Source organism: Artemia sp. Qi Xiang Cuo, chromosome 4 (assembly GCF_049724085.1).
Source record: "Artemia sp. Qi Xiang Cuo chromosome 4, ASM4972408v1, whole genome shotgun sequence".
Classification (NCBI taxonomy): domain Eukaryota; kingdom Metazoa; phylum Arthropoda; class Branchiopoda; order Anostraca; family Artemiidae; genus Artemia; species Artemia sp. Qi Xiang Cuo.
Genome location: NC_142797.1, coordinates 5,195,910 through 5,218,184, shown reverse-complemented (window position 1 = coordinate 5,218,184; position 22,275 = coordinate 5,195,910). Strand labels below are relative to the sequence as shown.

Below are 22,275 nucleotides of genomic sequence, written 5' to 3'. Positions count from 1 at the left end.
GATTTGCTAGACGTTTTCCATAGAAATTGCTTAACGATTGTTCTGGGTACCCGGCTGACTGACCATATTTCAAACAATAGGGTGTACGAACAGTGTGGTTCAATACCGCTCTCTAGGGCTATAAGGAAAGAAAGGCTGAGGTGGCTAGGGCACGTTGTGCGGATGAAGGATGACGGATTGCTGAAGATTGTTCTTTCCGGCCAACCGTCTAGGGCTAAATGGAAAGCAGGTCGTCCTCGTCTGGGATGGGGGGACGTCATAAAGAAAGATTTAAAGAAAATGGGAACTTAGTGGGAGGGTGTAAAAAAGGAGGCTTTGAATAGATTGCGATGGAGGAGGAGCGTGCGTTTCTGTGTTGGCCTCAGGCGGCTTGGTGCTGCGGTGAGTTGTTAGTAGTAGCAGTAGTTGTTTATAAATGTTTTAAAATGAGTCTTATTTTTTTTATAGCTAAGATTAAATAAAAAAACAAGTTTTTTTTAACTGAAAGTAAGGAGCAACATTAAAACTGAAAACGAACAGAGTTTATTATGTATATTGGGGGGTTTGCCCCCTCGTCAATACCTCTCTCTTTACGCTAAAGTTCGAATTTTGTTCCAATTCTTTAAGAATGGCCCCTGACTCACAAAGGTCGTTTAATTAGAATAAATAGCTCTTTTGAAAGCACCGAAAAAACTTTAGCGTAAAGAGCGAGGTATTAACGTGAGGTAATTAAGGACGTGAGGCAATTAAGAGTGAGGTGTTAAGGGGCAACTCCTTTCATATACGTAATAATTCTTGTTCCTTTCAAGTTTTGATATTACTCCTTACTTTAACTTGAAAAAACTTTTTTTTTATTCAATTTCTAATGGTTTTTAAATAATGCTGGGAAATCCGGCACCCCTTCATGGAAAATGTCTTCCCCCATGAAAAATTCCTCCACGGAAAGATTCTCCCACGAAACCTACTCCCCACTATTTGTTCCATTGACTGAGCTAACCTGGCGCCTAAACGATTCAAACGGCTAGTGAAACGTTCACTATGGGCATTTCTGTTGCATAAGAAAAGCAACTCAAACACAAAAGACAACAAATTAATATAACACGGTAGTTTAATATTACTTTTTTTTCGCACTGTACAGACACGAAATATGAGACAAGAAATAAAAAACTTCCACCAATGCAAAGCATGAAAGCTTATATATAATGTTGATATATGGTATTTTGACATATAGAAATACTTTTCCATGCACCACAATCTTTCTAATTAAAGGGCTGCAAAGGGGCACACTAAATAGATTCACTATTTGCCCTTTCCTCAGCCCTTTGAGCAGTAACTTCATAACAAATAAACAAAATAACATCTTTGTATTCTTTTAATAAGACGTTAACTAACATCGTTTATTATTTGCTAGATTTATGACTAATATCACGGGTGGAATAGTTTTCAATATATGCATACATATTATTCATCATATATTCATTATCGGCTTTTTAAATCAAAGCACATACGTGAATTTCGAGAAATTCTAGTTTATAATTTATTTTTGAAAATGACTATGATGAGTTTTGAATCAGAACAAATCGAAAAACAGATACACAAGTGTCTCAACAATCGATACATCTTGTGGCTAATTTTAAACTTTTATTTAAATATACACGAAGTGCTTTGATTTTGAACTGCCACTTTAACAAAAGCTACTATCAAATCGTTTTCAGCACAAATGTTTCTCAATTTCTTGCATCGTACACGAAGTTTCCCACCTCAAAAAACAAAATCAACAAGAAAATCACTAAATCACCAATTTCTTATTAAAAAAGAAAAATAATCACGGTTGATCAAATTCATGAAACGGATGCAGCAGTTCAAAAGACGGTAAAATACACTTCATTTTTACATGAAAACCTAACAATGAGTTGCTTAGATCAGTTCTTCAATCTCCGTGATAAGATAAACAATAATGATATCAAGATCTCTAACTTCAAACTATTTTTATGTTCAAAGCAGATACGAAGAAAATCACAGCTTCTAATTATATTGAGAGCAAAATAAAGCGAAAAAAAAATATAGTGGGGCAATCTATGGAAAGAACTTTATTTGATAAAGCGGGCTATGAATACCAGTTTGACAAAAAGTGTCACATAACGTCTTTTGAATTGCTGCAACAGATAAGTGAAGACGTTAAGTCGGTATAAAATACGATTCGAAGAAAATGTTACGAAATTAAAGAAGGGAAGCATTTTTGGCCTTTTGTAAACAAAACCGTACAAATGAGATTGTAGCGGAAATATCCTTCTATGCATGACATACCAAGAGATTTTTTCGAGGCATTATATAAAAAACATTTTGGTCAACATTGGGTTACCTTCCTCTCTAAAGCTTATAACAGCCAAACGCACTCACAACCCCCTGGACTAAATGCATCACTACGTATTGCTCTATCTTATTATCCTTAGTATGATGAACCCAGATTCATTTCCTACTATACTCAAGGCCATAACCAGGATTTTTGTTCGGGGGAGAGGGGGGTCAAAGAGAGCTTTAAAAAATTGCTTATTTGTATTTTTGTTACGTTTTTATGAGTCGGACAAACATTTCGAGGGGAAGGAGTTACAGCCCCCTACCCTTCTAGATATGGCCTAGACTATATTCCTTCGTATTTTAATTACGAAAATTGCCCTCCCCCTTCCACATCTAGATTTTGAAAAGATATACCCTTTTCGTATGTTCATTTAAAGCGCATGTTTATGAGTTTTTTGATTTGAAGCAGAATGCTTCACAAATCCCAACAAAAAGCTTAAAAAACAAGTGGAGATGAATAAAAAAAAAAATCTAAGATTTTAGATTTAATCTAAGATAATAAAACAGTTGCTGATACCAAACAACATGGCTTTCACTTTAAATTAATTAAGACTGTTTGACTTATACTAAGGGGGTTGAATACCTTAAAGGATCACCCTATAATTCTTGTCTGTTATGAGCAATCGCAATAGCGAAAATGCAATAGCGAATGTAACAAAACAACAAACAAAAAAATCAAATATTTTAGACTTCAGATAACCCCACCCCAAATGCATCACTTCACACAGGTCAATCTAGTTATTAGCATAATGAACCCAAATTCATTTGGTACTGCACTCCTTCGGAAATTACTTTCCATATCAAAACTATTTACAGAACCAACTTTCTAAACAAATGTCACCTGACACCAGGTTAAATTACTTGCGCCAACTCATTACTTAACATTAGCTTCCAAGCACAACCATTTCAATCCACAATGTTACACACACAAGATAAAATGGGATTTCAATGTTTTCCAACAAGACTTCCAAAGCTATTTTGAATTATCATTTTTAATAATATGTCTAGTCGACTTAAAAAAAAGAAAACCAACAGAATTGACTCCTCACATGGACGCGTGTTCTTGTCATGTATTACAACTAATCCATCAACTGAAACGAATGTAAGCAATGTTTCAATTACAGAATACATAAAAAATCTTAATATTTTACCATCAGAAAAAAAGGTCAGCAAAGTATGATTGCTTGTACAATATAGAGATTTTGACGTTTTTTTAGCCAAGACAAAATTGTTTTTATGATCGTTTGTGGCATGCGGCACTTTGCTGTGGCAAGCAGCATCTTCACGTACAACCAATATGAATTTATTTTTATAGTCCAAGAATCATTTTTGGTTCACGCAGCCGAGTCTTCTCGTGAAAACAAATTTCACGGATTTTACGAGACTTCGCCTATTCTTTTTTGCATCCCAAAATTTATGCGTTTCAACAGTTTATCGGGTCCCTTGAAATATTTAATATTCGCCATTGAAAAATGTATCGGTTAGGATTCATATAAATTATTATAGGCTAATTAAAAAACGAAAATTATATAGAAACTGGCTGAATCGCCAAGAATGTATCCTCTTGTATCTATGGGATATTCTCTAAAAACAAGGGTTAGGACTAGAAAATCATTTCTTTGTAGAATAGCATTTGTTGATAAAAAAGATTTTAGGAGCTTATTTAAAGAAGTCCATTTTAGAAACGGCTGTTTAGAAAATATTTCATATTTAAGCCAGCATGAAAAATTCAATACATTTTATTCACCAGACTATTGGTGCGTTCAAATAAAAACCAAATATGAATCTTTCCGTCTTCTGCATTTACACTTGGTCAATTTGGCCTTAAAAAGGTTCATATTTTGAATATTTATCGAGGTTCATGGAAACTAAAAAAGGCTAAAAACTTCACTGGCTCATTCCTGATGGCGTCCAGTTTATTTTCTAAACATATAGTTTAAAGAGAAATACGTCAACGGTAAAACCTAAAAACTTCAGAAAATGCATTGGTTTTGGTCAACTTCATACAGGCGTTTCAAAACATACTGTAGTTTGAGCGGGGAAATGTGAGGCTTGTATCAATGTCCAACTTGTCCTATAAGCGGGAAAGTCCCCATCCCTCCACCTCAATGTATTGATTTATTCCATTGCGACTATTGGTTGAGACTATCCACTGTACAGGACAAATATTGAAGAGTAACTACTGTCCCTAGTTCAAATATTTATGAGAAAAATATCACTTTTGGTAGCAAAATCTTCATAATTGGAAAAATAAAGCCAGAATTAGACATATTTTCATTCAAATTTGCCAAAAGACATCAAGCAGAAGGTCAAAAATATCCTGTTAGCTCAAATATTTATAAGAAAAATATCACTATTGGTAGCAAAATCTTCATAATTGGCAAAATAAAGCCAGAATTAGACACAATTTCATCCATATTTGCCAATAGACATCAAGCAGAGAGTCAAAAATATTCTAATAGTTCACTAACGTTTCTCGAATAACATGTTTGTTGAAAAAATAACATTCCACAAAAAAAATCATTTCATAACATTAAAAGGTTAAAATTTGCAATGATTCAGCTTGAATTTATGAGGGAGTATTATCTGCAATAAAAAAGAAAATAAATAAAATAAATCTAGCACTATTCTGAAACCAAAACGATTGTTTTTCTTCTTTTCTATCCCTTTTGGTAGCAAAATCTTCATAATTGGCAAAATAAAGCCAGAATTAGACATAATTTCATCCATATTTGCCAACAGAAATCAAGCAGAGGGTCAAAAATATCCTGTTAGTTCACAAACGTTTCTCGAATAACCTGTTTTGTAAATAAATAGAACAATGGAAAAAATAAGATTCCACAAAAAAGCCAATCATTCATAACATTAAAAGGTCAAAATTTGCAATGATTCAGCCTGAATTTAGGAATTCAGCCTGAATTCCACAAAAAAGACAATCATTCATAACATTAAAAGGTCAAAATTTGCAATGATTCAGCCTGAATTTAGAAATTCAGCCTGAATTGATGAGGGAGTATTATCTGCAATAAAAAAGAAAATAAATCTAGCACTATTCTGAAATCAAAACGGCTGTTTTTCTTCTTCTTGGTCAACAAAATGTGTTTAACCCCTAACGTTGGGCTGAACATGAAATGGTCACTTTTATAGCAGATTGAGCTGTATTTCGCTAATTGCCAGCAATTAATTATTCAAAATAATTGGCAATGAACAGCAGTCATCACTGGCAAATGCTAAATTTGAAATTTACCTGATTGATATGAGGTTTGAGTTCCAAATTGATCGTTTAAGCTCGAAAATTAAAAGAGAGTATTATCCGTAAATAGTACGAAAAAAACAAAACGTATTTTATATTTGTTTTACTTAAAAAAAATATCCTACTTTAAAAGTGATTTTTTGTTCTGCTTCTTCTTTGGACAAAATCTGGTGTCATGGAAAACTCATTTTTCTTCTTAAAAGAAGACTAAACAGACATGTCTATAAGTCCATATTTTGACCTTTTTCTTATATCTCCAGTGAAGAGGTTATTATGGTGAGGTTCTCTATACCATGTAAATAATTTGAGGATTCTTCTTTACTTTTAAGGTTAGAATTTAAGGATAGTTTTTGAAGAAGAGGTTCTTTTGGTCGGATTTCTCTTCATTCTTAAAGTACAAAATTTCAAATTTATCTAATTTAGGGAGGATTCCCAGAGTAGGGGTTATTATGGCAGGGTTCTCTTTATCCTTTAAGTAATGTGATCCTTCCTCCTTGGTTTCAACCTCAGAATTTAGGGAGGACTTTTTTTTTATTACGGAGGATTAAGTAATATAGGAGGATTTTATTTTCATGGGTTTGTGTCACCAAAAACGTCATTTTTAACCATTAATATCTCACATTTTCTTGCAAGCCTTGCGAACTAGTATTAGGGTGTGAGAAGGGGGGGGGGCGGAGAGGGGGCTTATTTTTCATGTCTGTGCAAGTATTTCTAAGAAGATGAGAATACGCAGCTTCGGCGCAGCCGATATTAAAAATTGTTGGTCAAAATATTCCGCTTTAAGATATTTTCTCAAAAAGGGAGGTTATTCTTCGACAAATTATACAGGAATTCCTTGACGTGTGCAGATACGCGTATACAGATATTTATTTTAAAAAATCACACAAAAGAAAAACAAGGGTCTAAGCTAACCGCTAGAATTGAAAACTAAAATCTCTTGACACAACCATACAAGTAATGCATCCAGTACTATGGCAATTATTTCTGCTCGTGTTTTTTTGAAAGACACAAAACAAAACCACTAAAGAAATGCACAATAAACTTTCAAAAGTATCTAATTCGTCCCCTCAAATAAAGGTAAGGCATGACAGAGGTAAGTTCTCTATCTTTGATTGCAGCAATTGAGCCACGTTTTCCAAGAGAATTTTGCTCCTCCAACGTCTCAGATACTTAAGAGCCACCCTATCTCGTCCATTATAAACTTTTTTAGTTTGTGTGGCCAAACTATTTAGAATTGACTGAGCACTCATGTCATACCTTGTATAGCTTGGATAAGAGATCTGAATAAACGACTGAAAATTTAATAGCTAACTCCTACTTTCCCAAGTATCTTTGAAAAACCATACAACTTCCCACGTTTTGTGCCGGAGATAGAGATATTCAGTTTTCAGAAAACTTTCATTAGAAACTGAGGATTTTATTGTTTCGCAGAATTTTTTTTTTTTAAGTTCAGGAAAGGGCAGTCCCTTAAAATGTTCTAGCAAACCGGATAACGTCAAAAATTAGCTCAAAGGAATTATCATTGAGCAATTTGATCGCTTGAGGAGTTCCCCGTAGTGCCACCCGTTTTGAATGCCAAATTCACCGACAAAAGGAAGTAAAATGTCAATGTCTTTTAAGTTAAATTTCACAGTCAAGCCCCAAATTCTCGACAGCTTTCGATGATAGCTAGTGCCTTGAGAGAAACCGCTAATGGACCCTTTGTACTTGAGACGGTAAACCCACGCTGAAGCTTGCAAAATGATCTTACTCAGGTTTACTCAAGTTTCTACAAATATTAGTACTTTCGCCACTAACTCGGCGCTATAATGTATTTCTCGATTTTTAGGCGACTTCATTGAAATTTGTATAACAGATGCTAGAAACACTAGATCACTCTCTTAACGTTGGATGATAATACAATTTGACAATGCTTCAGACCGTGCGCACATAACATATTTTTGAGGAAGGACAAATTTCTTTAAAAGCACCAGAAAATGCAATACAGTTGTAATAAAATAAAAAACTAAATATACTTTAAATCGGAATCTAGTAGGATCAAGTATTAATTCCACCACCAAATACTGTTTTGAGTAAACTATTTAATGCAAAAAAAAAAAAAATTATTTATGATACCTTTATCAGAGAGTCTTATTACATACGAAAAAAAAGCAGCAAAATTAACAAAACATGAATTTTCTGGGTTTACTAGTGTCAGACTGCCAATAATAAATAGAAATCGATCAACTTTTTTAAATAGGCAACAAGGGCGTATCCAGGATTTTGTTCGGGGTAACAAAAACAAAACTTTAAACAACGCATCAAAAATTTCTTTTTATATACTCGTATTTTGTTACATTTTTACGAGTTAGACAAAAACTTCAGGAAGGGGGACGGAGTTTCAAACCCCAAAAACCTCCTCCCCCCCCCCCTCACATGAATACGACCTTGGTGGGCAAGTAGCTGTAAGACGATTAACAATACCTGGGTAGTTATTCCAAATATTCAGATTTCTGCGTATTTTCCCAAAATAGTATTATGTGGACGGAAATATATCTTCAGACAGTTTTTAGCAGACAATTCCCCATGTCCCTACCTCTGTGTTCGGCAACGTATATATCTATGAACCATATTCGCACATCTATGATCTCATCTATGAGTGAACTTATCTGCCAAATAATTAATTTTCTAAAGTTTAATGTGCAATTCCGATTAGCTTAAAAGACAATCGAGTTAGGTATTATTTACCTACTTAAAACAAATCGGCTAAAAAGATACAAACAGTCAATATTTCAAAAGAAAAAAGAAGAAAAAACATTCCCTAAAAATTAAAAAAAATCTTAAAATAGGGAACAAGTTAAGACTAGTGGTAGAGTAAAAGCTGCGATGGCAGAGTGTTAATTTTGTGCTCAACAGTCCCGCAAGAGATTGATCAATTAGAATTAACATAGCACGACAAGGTGAACGTGAAATGTCTTCAATGGAATGCACTTTACACACTGTTAATAAACCATTATCAAATTTCTAGCTTAACCTTTCTAAGTCATATCTAAAACATATACTGACAAGAACTAAGGCCTAATCACTTTTTTGCCAAGGCGCACACATTTTCGGCCTGAATTGCGGTAGTCTCCCTCACTCGAAGAAAAGTAAATTTGGTTTATCAATCAAAATTCAATTCTTCAAATTATTAATTCTTATAATTGTTACAAATTTCAAGCTGACAATTATTAAAAATTATTTAAACCTAAAACAATTACTTAGTTGTTATAAAATTACTTATTCAAAATTGTTCCTTACTTTCACAAATTTGTAGTATTCTAAAAAAATAACTACTTTTGAAAAGAAAACATTTCCGGATTGTGATGTTAAGCTTAAACATGAAAAGAAGCTTAAATATTCTTTATGAACAAGAACAAATAATTCAGAAAAGCAAATTCGTTTTTTTTGTTTTTTTTTTACTTGGGTATTTTCATCTAAAAAGTTATTTAAACATCGGGTGACTGCAAAAGTTCCTCAAATGCTGGAAAATAATTTTGCATTATTTCTTGTCAGTATTCAACATGAGCAATTCGGGAAAAAACAGACGCAATATATACCAAAACAGAAAACGATTCGTTTATGCATTTGGGTAACAACAAGCTTGCTCGCACAAATTCACGAAAAAGTTATTTTAAAAAAGAACCCCTCCTCATATACGTTATCTATATCTAAGAAATACGAAAATACGGTATTAAGGCAAGCTCACACTTCGTTTTCACTATGGAATCTCATATCAATTAGCAACTATTGAGTGAACTGTTCTTAAGGCCGCTAGGCTGCAGAGATTTCGGATCACTTGTATCATATTAAGGCCAGTTCACATCACGGCCAATAGCACAATCTCTATTATAGTTGCCAAGTCTTTCTACTGCAGCACGCACTATACGAACTAACTCTCTTAGAGTGCTGTGAAGAGTCAGCGATCCGAATTCGTGATCAAGTTGGATAAAAAAGTCTGTAAAACAAAATTATAATTATATATGATATATAATGACATAAATTAATGTTTAATATATAATTTCTCAAATGTTTATATGAGAAATTCGTAGGTGGTGTACCGTTTCTTCGTTACTTTTTTTTTACAATCGGCATATTCAAAGTTTATCAGTTTACTCTAAGTGCCTGTTCCTATGTCACATCAGTGAGAAGTAAGACTAAATCAGCATCATCAGCATCATTAAATAATGAAAAAAAGACCTTAAAGTGCATTCCTTACACACCACCATCATTCACAGAAGAAGAGAATGAAAACTTACAAAAAATCTAAAATAAGAACTCTTTTGGGTTGCATCGAAAACGTAATATTGCTCTCAAATATTGTAAAAATTGAGAGATAGAACACTAAATTCAAGAAATTTTAAATTTATTTACTATTATTTTTCTGTTTTTTGCTTGCTATTTATTTTTTAAATGTATTAGTTCGGGTTTGTTGCTAATGATATTTTGGATGTTAATTGATACTAAATTATTGTACTATTATTACTACTAAAATCCAGGAACCTAAACCAAGTTTTGATTAACTATACTTTTCAAGAGCTATAATATAACAAAAAAAAAAAAAAAAAAAAAAAAAAAAAAAATCAAGCAAGGAGAGTTTTACTGAATTTCTGGTGAAAAAGTATTCTATTATTGCACATTTTCGGGTCTATTTACAATTTTTTTCTCAGAGGAGTCAATCAGTGTAGTTTTATCTAAATATAGTTTTATCCATAAAAAATACACATATTTTCTTCTACAAATCATCATTCTGAAAACTTTTGCTTGTTTATTAATGTTTCGAATAAGATCATGTTTGAGCTAAGATAGCCAAGGAACTAACTCAGTTTTACAGGGTGTTGCCCTCAAGTAATTTTGTTTTATGACAAGTTTTTTCAGCAGCAGTAGTATGTTGAAAGCTCTGTTATTGCTGATTTTTACAAATCAGTGAACAATGGCCAAACGAAAACCCCTAGATTTGTGAATTGGCTTATTAGCTTAAAATAAAACATAAATTTACTATGCCATTTCGTTCCCCAATGATAAAAATTCATATGGCAAAAAGAAGTCAAATGGCAAAAAAAAGTCAAGCAAAAATGGCAAAAAGTATTTCGCTTTACGACTGTTTCTAAGGGTTATACAATCCCCGTTGGTGACAAAATATTAGAGAAAAACAACCCCCCCCCCCCCATTCCCTACATATGTGCCAACTTCAAAATAATCATTGCTGGAAATAACGGTTCGTTGATATATTTCTTTTGTGCTTGGATCGCCATCGTAAGCAGAAAAGAGAAGAACAGACAGAAACAGGGCATACCTTCCCTCCAGTAATGAATTTGAAATTATATGGACTTTTCTCTAACAAGATATAGGCCAATGTGTAGAATTAAATAGATTTATTCACTACAATAGCTTTAAGCTAAATTGAGAATATCAATATTGAGAAAAGGGAAATGAATTATGCAAAAAAATACTGAAGAACAAGAACAACAAATAAAAATTCAATAAAATTAAAACCGAATATAGAAAGTAGGCTACTATCTTAAGATCAACACAACTAGATATAAGGAAAAAGACAAGCAATGAAATTAATGGTTAAAATGGCAAACAAAAATAACGTAGAATAGTGGTGTAAAAAAAAAAAAAAAAAAAAAAAAAAAAAAACGTTGTTTATTCACCTTCAGAGCGAGTTCTGAAAACCATTTGGTCTGCCTGGTCCCAAAGATCAAGAGATGCTTGCAACAATCCTACATTATGATGGTTCCTCATTAGAGTTGAGTGAGTGGGTACTGGAACCGGTATAACCATAAGAGATGACTAAAAAAGAAATAATATTTTTTTATTTATAATTTTTTTTTGTATATGTCAAGTCGATCTGAATGGATCTGAAACTAAAAAATGATCTTATGGATCATAATAATGAAGTTTTCGGGGGGGGGGGAAGGAGTTCATCGGACTAATATAGTCCCTTTTCCCTTCTAACTCTCTGCTGGTAAGCATATGAATGTAATCTTCAATTTTAAAATCAAGATATTTCAGCAATAAGAAAGGGGACGAACCTCCTCAGTACCCATACCGTAAGCTTAGTCCAAAAACATTTTTTAAGTTTAAGTGTAGGTTATAGAGGTAAATCGCCTCTCCTTATTGATATGAAAGACCGCTCATGAAAAGGGGTAAAATTTTCGCCTAAGAACATGCACGTTTTGGGACATCGGGCATCCTCACAGGAATTTACTTTATCGTGATTCAATTGCATTTGGAATCTTACAATTTACAAAAGAGACATTTAACAGTTTATATGAAATCAGCAACAGAAAAAAAAATCCCGTAGAAAGTAAAGAATACGGCTTTGGACCTACCGGCAAACAGTCCCTACCAGTGTCGGGCGATATTGTATATCGACATATCGCACCAAATATTGAATATCGAAATGTAAATATCGATATTGAAAACGATATTATCTCGGCTTTTTCTGGTATCTACCGGTGAATACCCAGGAGAGAAGATGCAGCATAGAAAATTGTTTCGCAAATGGCAGAGAAGAAGAATAATCTATTCAATATATAGACTCATATATGCTTATACAAAACATGCACAGCTGTATCCATAAGAAGGCATAGCCTGTTCCGAAACTATGTTAAGTGAGGGTGGGCTCTCAAATACTGCTGAGAACCTCCAAAAGGCTTGGCTAGATAAAATACCTTCTAGGCTTATATTATAGCCCTTGTTCAGATTACACTCGTCAAAATCGATCACACCTCAATCTGCTTTTATAGAAATTGTATATTACCCCTGACGATCTTCTCCAAGTTGAGAGTTAATAGCAAGAGAATTGGATTGGGCCTTTCTGAAATCTGTATCAGTAAACGCACGTGCCGTGACAACCCCTGTGATTCAGCCACTACAGAATCAAGCCAGTTTGTGAGGATCACAAGACTAAGTTTCAGTAGTCAATGCCAGGCAAGCTTTGCCAGCAGCTGCATCTATCACGGCTTTCTAGATTTTCAGTAGGGAGTTTTTAGTTTTAAGAAAGACTGATCCACTCAAGTCATGGAAGTCTTGTAATATGGGTCTAAGAGATACCTATACGAAGTTGTCATAAAATTAATATCCATGTTTACCACCAAAATCCTTTCTGAGACTGGATTCCAACCCTGATTTGTTTATAATCAAACAGTTCGTGGTAACAAACTGTAAGTAAGGAGTAACTCGACAAAATAGCCATAGAAATTCAAAAAACCAAAATTTTTATAACAATAGATACATCAAATGAATTGGCTATACTTACTCAAGATGCATAAAATTTGTCAAGTTTCATGTAGGCTACCCATCTAAAGCTACTAGCCTGAGAAAAATTGTATGATTTCTAGAAAGGGCGAGAACGCCCCTAAAAAGTCAATGCATCTTAATAAAAATCACACCATCAGATAAAACATATCAGAGAACCATACTGTAAGGTTCTCTGGCTTCGTTCTGGAAAATTGTGAATTTTGAACTTTTTGCTAGAAAAAAGATCACGGATGCGTGTCTATTTGTTCTGTTTTTTATTTTTGTGTTTTTTTTTTCTTTGCCAGGGTGATCGTAACGAACCAATGGTCCTATAAGAATGGGAGAGGGCCCATTCAAATGGAAATAAAAGTTCTAGTTCCCAATTTCGTGACCAAAACGATTGGAGGGCAACTAGATTCCCCCTCTTCCTCCCATGCTCCCTTCTCCCCAAAGTAATCCGATCAAAATTTTTAGATACCCATTTTGATCAGCATAGTTGAAAGATCTAGTGACATGTCGCTGGGGATGACACGACCCTGAAAGTCCCTGAAGAAAAGGGTTGTAAGTTATGAAATTTGTCTAGTGTTTACGTATAGTATTTGTTACTGGGAAGTAAACAGGTATTTTTAGGGGAGAGTGAACTTTCGTTGGGGGGGGGGGGAGGGGGATTTTTTTTTTTTGCGGGAAGATTTTCCAAGGGAAGAATTTTCCGTCGCGAGGGAAGTTTCTGGGGAAGCACTTTAAAAGGAAAACTATACACGGGGACGGGAGAATTTACCAGAATTTTTATACAAAATTCTTTTTATTTCATTTACTTTCTCTTTGCCAATTCAATTTTACATGTGGAGATATTCCGGGAAAATTTTCAAAGGAGTTCAGATTGTCTGGCGAATTTTTCCCTAGGGGGAGATTCTCCATGTGGGGAATTTCACATTGGAGAAACTTTCCATAGAGGCAGTGGGAGGGGAAAATTTTCCACGGAGGGTTCTTGAGGGGGGGGGGAATTTTCCATGATGCGAAAAGGCAGATTTTCCGGCATTATTTTAGAAACAATCAGATATTCAATAAAAAAAAAAATTTTTAACTAAAGGTGAGGAGCAATATTAAAACTTAAAACGAACAGAAATTATCCCATGTATGAGGGCAAAGCGCCTTCCTTACTATCTCGCTCTTTACGCCAAATTCAACTTTTTGTCCGAATTAGTTAAGAACAACTCCTGAAACACAAGAGTTGTCTAATTAGACTAAGGATAGTGTTTAAATACAAAAAGAAACTTTGGCGTGAAGAGCAAGGTATTGAGGAGGGGTTATCCCCTCATATACGGAGCAATTTCTACTCTTTTAAGTTTTAGTGTTGCTCCTTACTTTCAGTTGAAAAAAAACGATTTTTAATTTAATCAATGAAAGGCTGAACCAATTATCAGGGAAAAATTTTGATATGTAGCTGACTTGAATAGCCAAAAATAGCCAGTAGCTTATTTTGCTTTACCCTGAGCCCTAGTAATTCCAAATCTTGTTTTTTTTTATATTTGTTCACATAATAAAAGTTTTTTTTTATACAAAATCTGGAAAAAATTAGTGCAAAATACTCGTAAATTACAAATTTTGTCATCGAATTTTGCCAAAACTTAAAGTTAGTCTGAACAAAATAACTGATCAGAAATATCGAAATCGATATATTGATCATCAAATATAGAAAGTAAAAATATCGATATATCGTTTAATCAATTTATCGCCCAACACTATTACCTATATCAGAACCAATGGGTGTTTTTTATCTACAAAGTTGCGACATCCGTCGCAACCTTAGAAAACAATGAAATCCAGCCCACAGTGAACAAGATGTGAAAACGCATTAAAAAAAAAGAAAGAAAAAAAACAACAAAAAAAAAAAAAAAACTGTCAAGTGAAGAAGAATTACCATTTGATGCTGATTCAGGAATGGTACTGTTATTTCCATTAATCTTAATGGTAAAAGTTTATTGTGAAAACAAATTTATGGGAATTTTGAATCTAACTGAGAATCGTCAAAGCTGCATATAACACTTTCTGATTTTGAACACCCATAGATACTTAGATAGATAGATGTGGTTATGGGGATGCTTTTGTGCTTGATGTTATACAAATGCCCACAAAACATCACAGTTTCAGCTGCCAGTTAAGGCAAACTACATCTGGCCCTGCTTCAGACTGGATAGATAATCTACTTGTGACGGAACCAAAAATCAAGCCATTCGCAACTATATTAAATAGAACAGTACATAGTAAATAACAACAGTAAATAATATACAGTAATTAATAATAACTATAGCAGGTAGAACAACCATACTAAATGGTACACAAAAGGAAAAAAAAGCGCAGCAAAAGATATAGAACAAGAAACTATGGAAAAAAGGAAAAACTACGTACTAAATTATAAAGACATCATGATTGAAGTTTACATCTATGGATATACTGACTTGGTAGGAAGTCTGTACCCTCTCTCCACTCTCTCTGGCCTTCATCCCTCGCCACTAACGGGCTCAAAATTTCAGCTTTAGGTCATCCCAAATAAAGGTCTCGAACCTTCGAAAGAGCCCTCTCCTATCTCGATAATTGAATCATCAAGATATACTTAGATTTAGGCGATTTATTTATATTTTATTATTAACCCCCTTTTCTCAACTAACTGACTTAATTGTACATGTTTTCACAGTAATTATTAAATTTGAGTAATTGTTCAACCAGTTTCGAATGATCAATTACTTCCAAATTTTATTAATTTATGCACTTTATTAATTTATACTGCAATAATAAAACATCAAAATTCCCTCCTTGTACACTCCCCCTTGCATAAATAATATAACATAAACGGGCGATGAAGCACAGCAAAAGTATAAAACTAACACTATTATACAAGACTTGTTAGCAGAAGAACTTGTGGTTCAGAAGAACCACAGGAAACTTCCCGTTTGCTGTGCTAACTTATGGTCGAAGTCAAGAGTCTTAGAGGATTAAGAATCGAAAATCATATACGTAAATCCCCCTTATATAGACCCCCTTGAAAAACCGAATATCTTTATATATCGAATATAAAATATTTTAAAACTCTGTTGCTTATTTTTTGGCTCATTTTCATAAATTCTCGAAAAAAAAAATTGTATTTATTATTTTTAAGAACATAATTATATCTGAACAGTCTTTGCCATGATGTTATTATAGTTGACTTCGTATGTCTCTTCCCAATTGTTCTGTTAAGCATAATGCTATGAAAACTAACATCGATTTTACATGAACTATTTTAAGTAAACTAGTAATAGTTCAAAATTTAATAAAAAATTACCAAGTCATTTCAATACTTCACTAATTGTCATTTTATCATGACATCACATATCCATTTTCTTTTTCGCCCATTTTTATCCTCAATGTCCCTAAATTATTCTTCAGAAACGCCCCTTTGCTTAGTCTCTATATATATTTAAAATCATGTTTTTTCTCTGTTTCTATGGTTCCATGTATCAAATAAATAACTGTCCCCTTGGTACTTCCATACTGAATGGCTCCTTTCCTTACCAATCAATAATTACACAGAAAAGGCTCTTCAAAAAATAACTTCAAGCAAGGTTCAAAGGCTCCTGAACAGCTGAGCGGAGCGAGTAGTCTCTTTTTTTGTCTAGTTATATATATATATATATATATATATATATATATATATATATATATATATATATATATATATGTAAAATTGTATATATATTGTATTAAAATGAGAAGTGTAACTGCCCCCATGGTACTTCCATATTTAATGGCTCCTTTCCTCAGCAGTGCTGAGGAAAGGAGCCTCAAAGTGCTGAGGAAAGTGCTGAGGAAAGGAGCTGAGGAAAGTGCTGAGGAAATAATAGCAGTGCTGGAGATTAAATCAATAGTCCAACTCACGTGTCCAGGTTCATCTTGAAGTCTTCCACAGTCGTTATTCCGGCTTCCGGGATGAAAACCTCCACTTGATTGAGAACCAACGCTATTTACGCTGCCGCTTGGAGATGGAGTAGGGGATATGAGATTTGCCCCACCCCGGGGTACCTCCGCTGCAGGAAGAGGAACTATTTCCTGAGAAGAAACACACATTTACATACACAACATAAAGAAATATAAACATAAGCATCAAACATATTTAAGGCTTATGTTCCCTAAGCATTTAGGGAACATTTATATTAGCTGTGTAATGTGTTGTTTTCCTTCTCTCCTACAGTTTTAATAGAAAAACAACATTTTTATTATTATTCCATATAATAACTGAAATTCAGCTCTACATTTAGCCGAATTACATTCATAAATTTTTGGTGTACATAGTTTTTTAATTGAAAATACGTAGAAAAATGGTTAAAAATAGTTGAAAAAAAGGACAAATTTTCATATTTTTTAAGCATGCTAGGGTTCTTCCCCAAGAAAGTGTATTGAATATAATAATTCTACCACGGTGAATGGATAGACTTGAGACTAATGAATCCAATGATATAAGTATCTTGTTATGAATGAAAAGAATCTGTTACTTGTATTTGCAATGATATAAGTAACTCTCTGGAATGAAATGAATCTTCCTCTAAAGCGTACAATAGCTCACTAGAGAAATTTTATTTCATGGCTTGGTAAAGGGGACCGCACAACTTCAAAAGACGCTAAAAGTAGGTAAATTACATGAATAATAACTCAAAAACTGTACATTTGGGACGTTTGTTTTTAAATAATATCCCCCCCCACCAGAAAATCTTCCATTATTCTCAATGATTTGGAATATATGGGGCTGTGATACAGATTTTGATAGCTATGGTGAATAAAAAAGATGTGAACAAACTTTGACCAGTTCTGAAGAAGAGATAAAACTAGACTGGTCTTCGTCAAAGGGGTTATATGAGTATTTTGCTAAATAAAAAGACGGGCCCATACGAAAGACCGTAATTTTTACTTTTTGAAAGGGTTTTTTGTTCTGCGTAACATAATTAAATGATTTTGAAGCATAATAAAACTTATTGAAGCAAAATCAAATAAACAATACATTTACGGAATACTATAAAGAAATGGGAAAGTCCAAAAGGTAGCAAGGAGACAAAAAAGCTGAATAAGATACAGAATACAATAAAAACCCTTTAAGAACACAATGAAATCACAATAATGTACATAAGACAATAGAAAAAAAAATAGCAGGTCTGAGAGAGTGAGAACAAAAGAAAGAAAAAAAGAGAGAGAAAGAGAGAGAGAGAAAGAGAGAGAGAGAAAAAGAAAGAGAAAGAGTTATAGAGAGAGAAATAGATAGAGAGATAGATATAGATAGAGATAGAGAGAGAGAGAGAGAGAGAGAGAGAGAGAGAGAGATAGAGAGATACAGAAATATAGAGAGATAGAGAGAGAGAGAGAGAGAGAGAGAGAGAGAGAGAGAGAGAGAGAGAGGATGAAAGGGGAAGAGTGAGAGGATGAAAGGGGGAGAGAGGGAAAGGATGAAAGGGGAAAGAGAGGATGAAATAGAGAGGGAGAGTAAAAATGTAAGAGAGAGAGAAGGGGAGAAGAAACAGAGGGATAAAGTAGGAGACAGAATAGGAGATATTTGACACAACTTGGATCTTACTTTTGCAAAATATTCATTTAGCATTCTAGTGTGTTCCTTGATCTCTGAACGCTTTGATTTGTACAACTTCAATTGCAGTATCGCCTGGGCTTTCATACTGAAATAAAATAAGTAAAATGTAAATAATTAAATCTTCAAATAACCAATCAATTGAATCAAAAGGGAATAATTGTAATCTTTAAAATACTCTTCCTTTGATGACTTTGTTCAGTGTATATCAATCTATTGTGCTTGAATTTTTTCCATGGGTACCAGCAAAATGCATTTAGTGGAGGGGGGATAACAAAATTTTCTAGATGCACAGTTTGGAAAAGAGGCTTTTGGTCACAAAAGCGTCATGTTTTCTGAAGTCACTTAAATACTAGTATATTTATCCTTTATCTACCGGAAAGGGAGGGGGAATATCCAATTTGATCGACTATGTCGGTGTCTATGGTGTACCGGGTTTGAGCCCTCCACCCTCAAATTTTTGTTTGACTCGTAAAAACGTTACAAAATGCACATAAGCAATTTTTTGATGTGTTTTTAAGTGTTTTTTATTTGTACCCCCCGAACAAAATCCTGGATATGCCCTTGTAACTAACCCTTCTATTTCCACAACCTAAAAGAAAATTGTTAGCTAAAATTAACCTGAAAATTAAAAGGAAAAAGGTTGAATAGAAATTATGGCGCTATAAGAAAATTTTAATGGGAGGATTTAAATATACTTCTTCACAAAAAGTATACAACGATCTTTTAAATCCGTAATTTGGCTTATTTAACTGATATGAAACCAAACGCCATCTATCTACGCATATTTTTTCATATCTAGACGTCTTAGAAGTCTCAAGGGAACTTGAATCAGCCAGCTTATTTCATTGAAAATTATTCCAATTAATCAATTACTAATGAATTAAAAGTTATAAATTTAAATAGATTACAACAATAATTAAGTTATGAAATTCAATAACAAATCATTAATTCACAAAATCACTGTTTTGCTAAATTTTCGAGATAAAAAACTGGCTTTGGTTTCGAAAAAAAAAAAAAAAAAAAAAAAAAAAAAAAAAAAACTCACTTTTACGACATAGATTAATTATGTAATTACTGTTGAAACTGATTATATGATATGATTTTTTTTTCAACATCCCCCCACACCCAGCTTTTTAGCAAAAAAGAAGGTACAAAATTTGTGCCGTTTTTATTATATATATATATATAATATATATATATATATATATATATATATATATATATATATATATATATATATATATATATATATATATATATATATATATATATATATATATATATATATATATATATATATATATATATATATATATATATATATATATATATATATATATATATATATATATATAGCGTATATATATATATATATATATTCTCGAGAGCTTCCGATGATAGCCAAGCTTCTGGAAGAATTCGTCAGCCGACACTAAAGCTCGCAGAATGATTCTATCATATGGCCTTAAAGGACAAAAATCATCTGTTGAGACATGCGGGTATAGAATTGTTTACTAAATTATTGGTGAAATTCAGTCCCAAGATATTACACTTTTACTATACAATAAGACATACCTTAGAACCATTAGTCTAGAGAGAACTTTTCCCTGAGGTGTACTACAGTCTTGGTGCCGAAACTTCTGAGAAATGTGTCTGCAACAAAAAATAAAACATTTCAAACTAAGGAAAAACCAGCTGGAACCACTTTAACCAAAATACTATAATTTATCAACCAAAAAATTAAAGCTACTATATCAATTCTGGGCATAAAAAAAAGGATTCAGAGTGCAATAATTTTAGTACTAAGCATGAAATAAAATACATACAGACAGCCTGCAAAGAAATTCATTCTTGTAAAAATCTTGGTTTTTCAACCCTTTTTCTCCGTTATGTTTTTTTTTTAGTTGAAGAAGTAAGTCGCTTAGATATACTTACCCTCAACAAAGATGTTAATAACCATTAACATAGTTGGGAGCTAGTACCATTCAACACCTACAACAGTAAAATGGCACCTATCATGGCCTCGGAACCCTGTGTGGCTAGCCAGGTCCGGGGGCTCCAATCGGGAGAAGGGGGCGGCGTTAATTTTCAAAAGTACCTGTTTTTGGTAATAAAAAAAAGAAAAAAAGACCCCCTCCCCCATATTTTGAAGGTACCTTTATCGGATCTTCAGCAAAAATACCTCCCCCCCTACATTTTCGTATATAAGTGCCCTACTGCAGTACTGAGAAAGGTAATTAGATAGTTTACAGCAGAAGCAATTTTACTTCATTACTGATGGTCATGGACTTCGAGAGGAAAAAATTAAGAGGCAACTAAGCAACTAAGGTAGGGGGAACTATCCCCGCCCCTCCCCTTCTCCCCAAAAAAGATGATTAAACACGGAAAATAGTATTATAATACTGTAATATAATAAAGATTAATTCAATTATAAATTACTTAAATTCAATAAATTGTCGCCTTCGAAAAGGAGTAGAAATAAAAAGAATAAAAAGAAAAAAGTATTACAAAAAAGCTTACTTAATTAAGTTATTTGTTTCTTTGTACATATTCTGAGTTCCTTTATTGGGGGGCGTGCCATCTGAATCCATAGAAACCCCTGTCAGAATAAAAAACATGGCTGCTTCCATATAAAGTATAAACTGGAGCACTTTATCACTTTCTCTATCAGCTAAATGCTTCAGTCTTTTGGCTTCACTCAGATAGTCTGTCTGATCCCTGCAATTAAAAACAAAAAGAATAAAAAAAAAGTGCAACTACTTCAGCATAACAGTTCAATGCCGACAGAAATGTCGGTTTAATTACAGAAACCTGTAAATATTCTTACTTACCGGACATGTTCCTGGTCAGTGGTCAGCAAGTCCAACCCTTAGAGACGCAACAAATATACATATAAACAGATTAAGATGAATTTATGAAGTTTTTTGTACCCTCTCCCCCCTCAAAAAAACATACCCCCCCCTCCCGAACAAAAATAATGAATACGCCCTTGGTAGTCAGTCTAATACAGCCAAAAGTTGAATAGATGATAAATTATGTTCTTCTTTTAGCTCAACCCCTTATCTTCTAAGAATATTTCCAGTTTTTGTAAGAAAAATCAAGGTCTTAAAACGTGGAGCATCTACCCTGCAAAGTTACCTGCCAGGAGAAGTACCCTTTAGATCCTTGCCAAAAGCCGGGATTCTTTCTGACAAACTGTAGGAAGACCCAATTTGATTGAATTAAAAAAATAGGTTACTCATTGAGACCATTTCGGGTTGTATCAAAATTAGATAAAATTATTTTATAAAATAAGTTACTTTCAACTGAAAGTAAGGATCAACTTAAAAACGTAAAACTAACGTAAAAAGAGTTGCTCTTAAAGAAATGTGATAAAAAGTCAAACTTTAGCGTAAAGAGAGAGTGTTGAGCAAGGGGAAGCCCGCTCCCCAGTACAGAATAATTTCTGTTTGTTTCAAGTTTTAATGTTACTCCTTAATCTCAGTTGAAAAAACTTGCATTTTTTATTTTAATTTCTGGTCGTTTTTCTCATCATACCAGGAAATCCCCCCCCCTCCCTGTGTAAAATTTTCCCTAAAAAAATTCCCCCGGGAACTTTACTTCTCACATAAAATTGTCACCGTAGAAATCCTTCGCGCAGAACATTCCCCCTCCAAAAAATTTTTAGTATATTTCCCAATAACAAATACTTTATATGACCAATGGGCAAATTTCGTAACTTACAGCCATTTCCCCAGGGGCATTGGAAGGGGGTTTATACCATCCCCAAAGACATTGTTGTTGGACCTTTCAACTAAGTTGAATCAAT

General features: G+C 33.5%; 1 protein-coding gene across 1 annotated transcript in view; it reads right to left on the bottom strand.

The window, feature by feature from the left end:
• Positions 1 to 1,333: 1,333 nt before the first annotated feature.
• LOC148952705 (uncharacterized) overlaps positions 1,334 to 22,275 on the bottom strand; it is a 120,079-nt gene continuing 99,137 nt past the window's right edge. Inside the window, exons 12-17 of the mRNA XM_089088050.1 lie at positions 20,988 to 21,185; positions 20,043 to 20,120; positions 18,456 to 18,552; positions 16,772 to 16,942; positions 11,266 to 11,404; positions 1,334 to 9,566 (exon numbers count right to left, since the gene is read on the bottom strand). Coding sequence (XP_088944176.1) covers positions 9,418 to 9,566; positions 11,266 to 11,404; positions 16,772 to 16,942; positions 18,456 to 18,552; positions 20,043 to 20,120; positions 20,988 to 21,185 — 832 coding nt within the window. The 3' untranslated portion in view covers positions 1,334 to 9,417. The remainder of the gene's footprint in view (positions 9,567 to 11,265; positions 11,405 to 16,771; positions 16,943 to 18,455; positions 18,553 to 20,042; positions 20,121 to 20,987; positions 21,186 to 22,275) is intronic.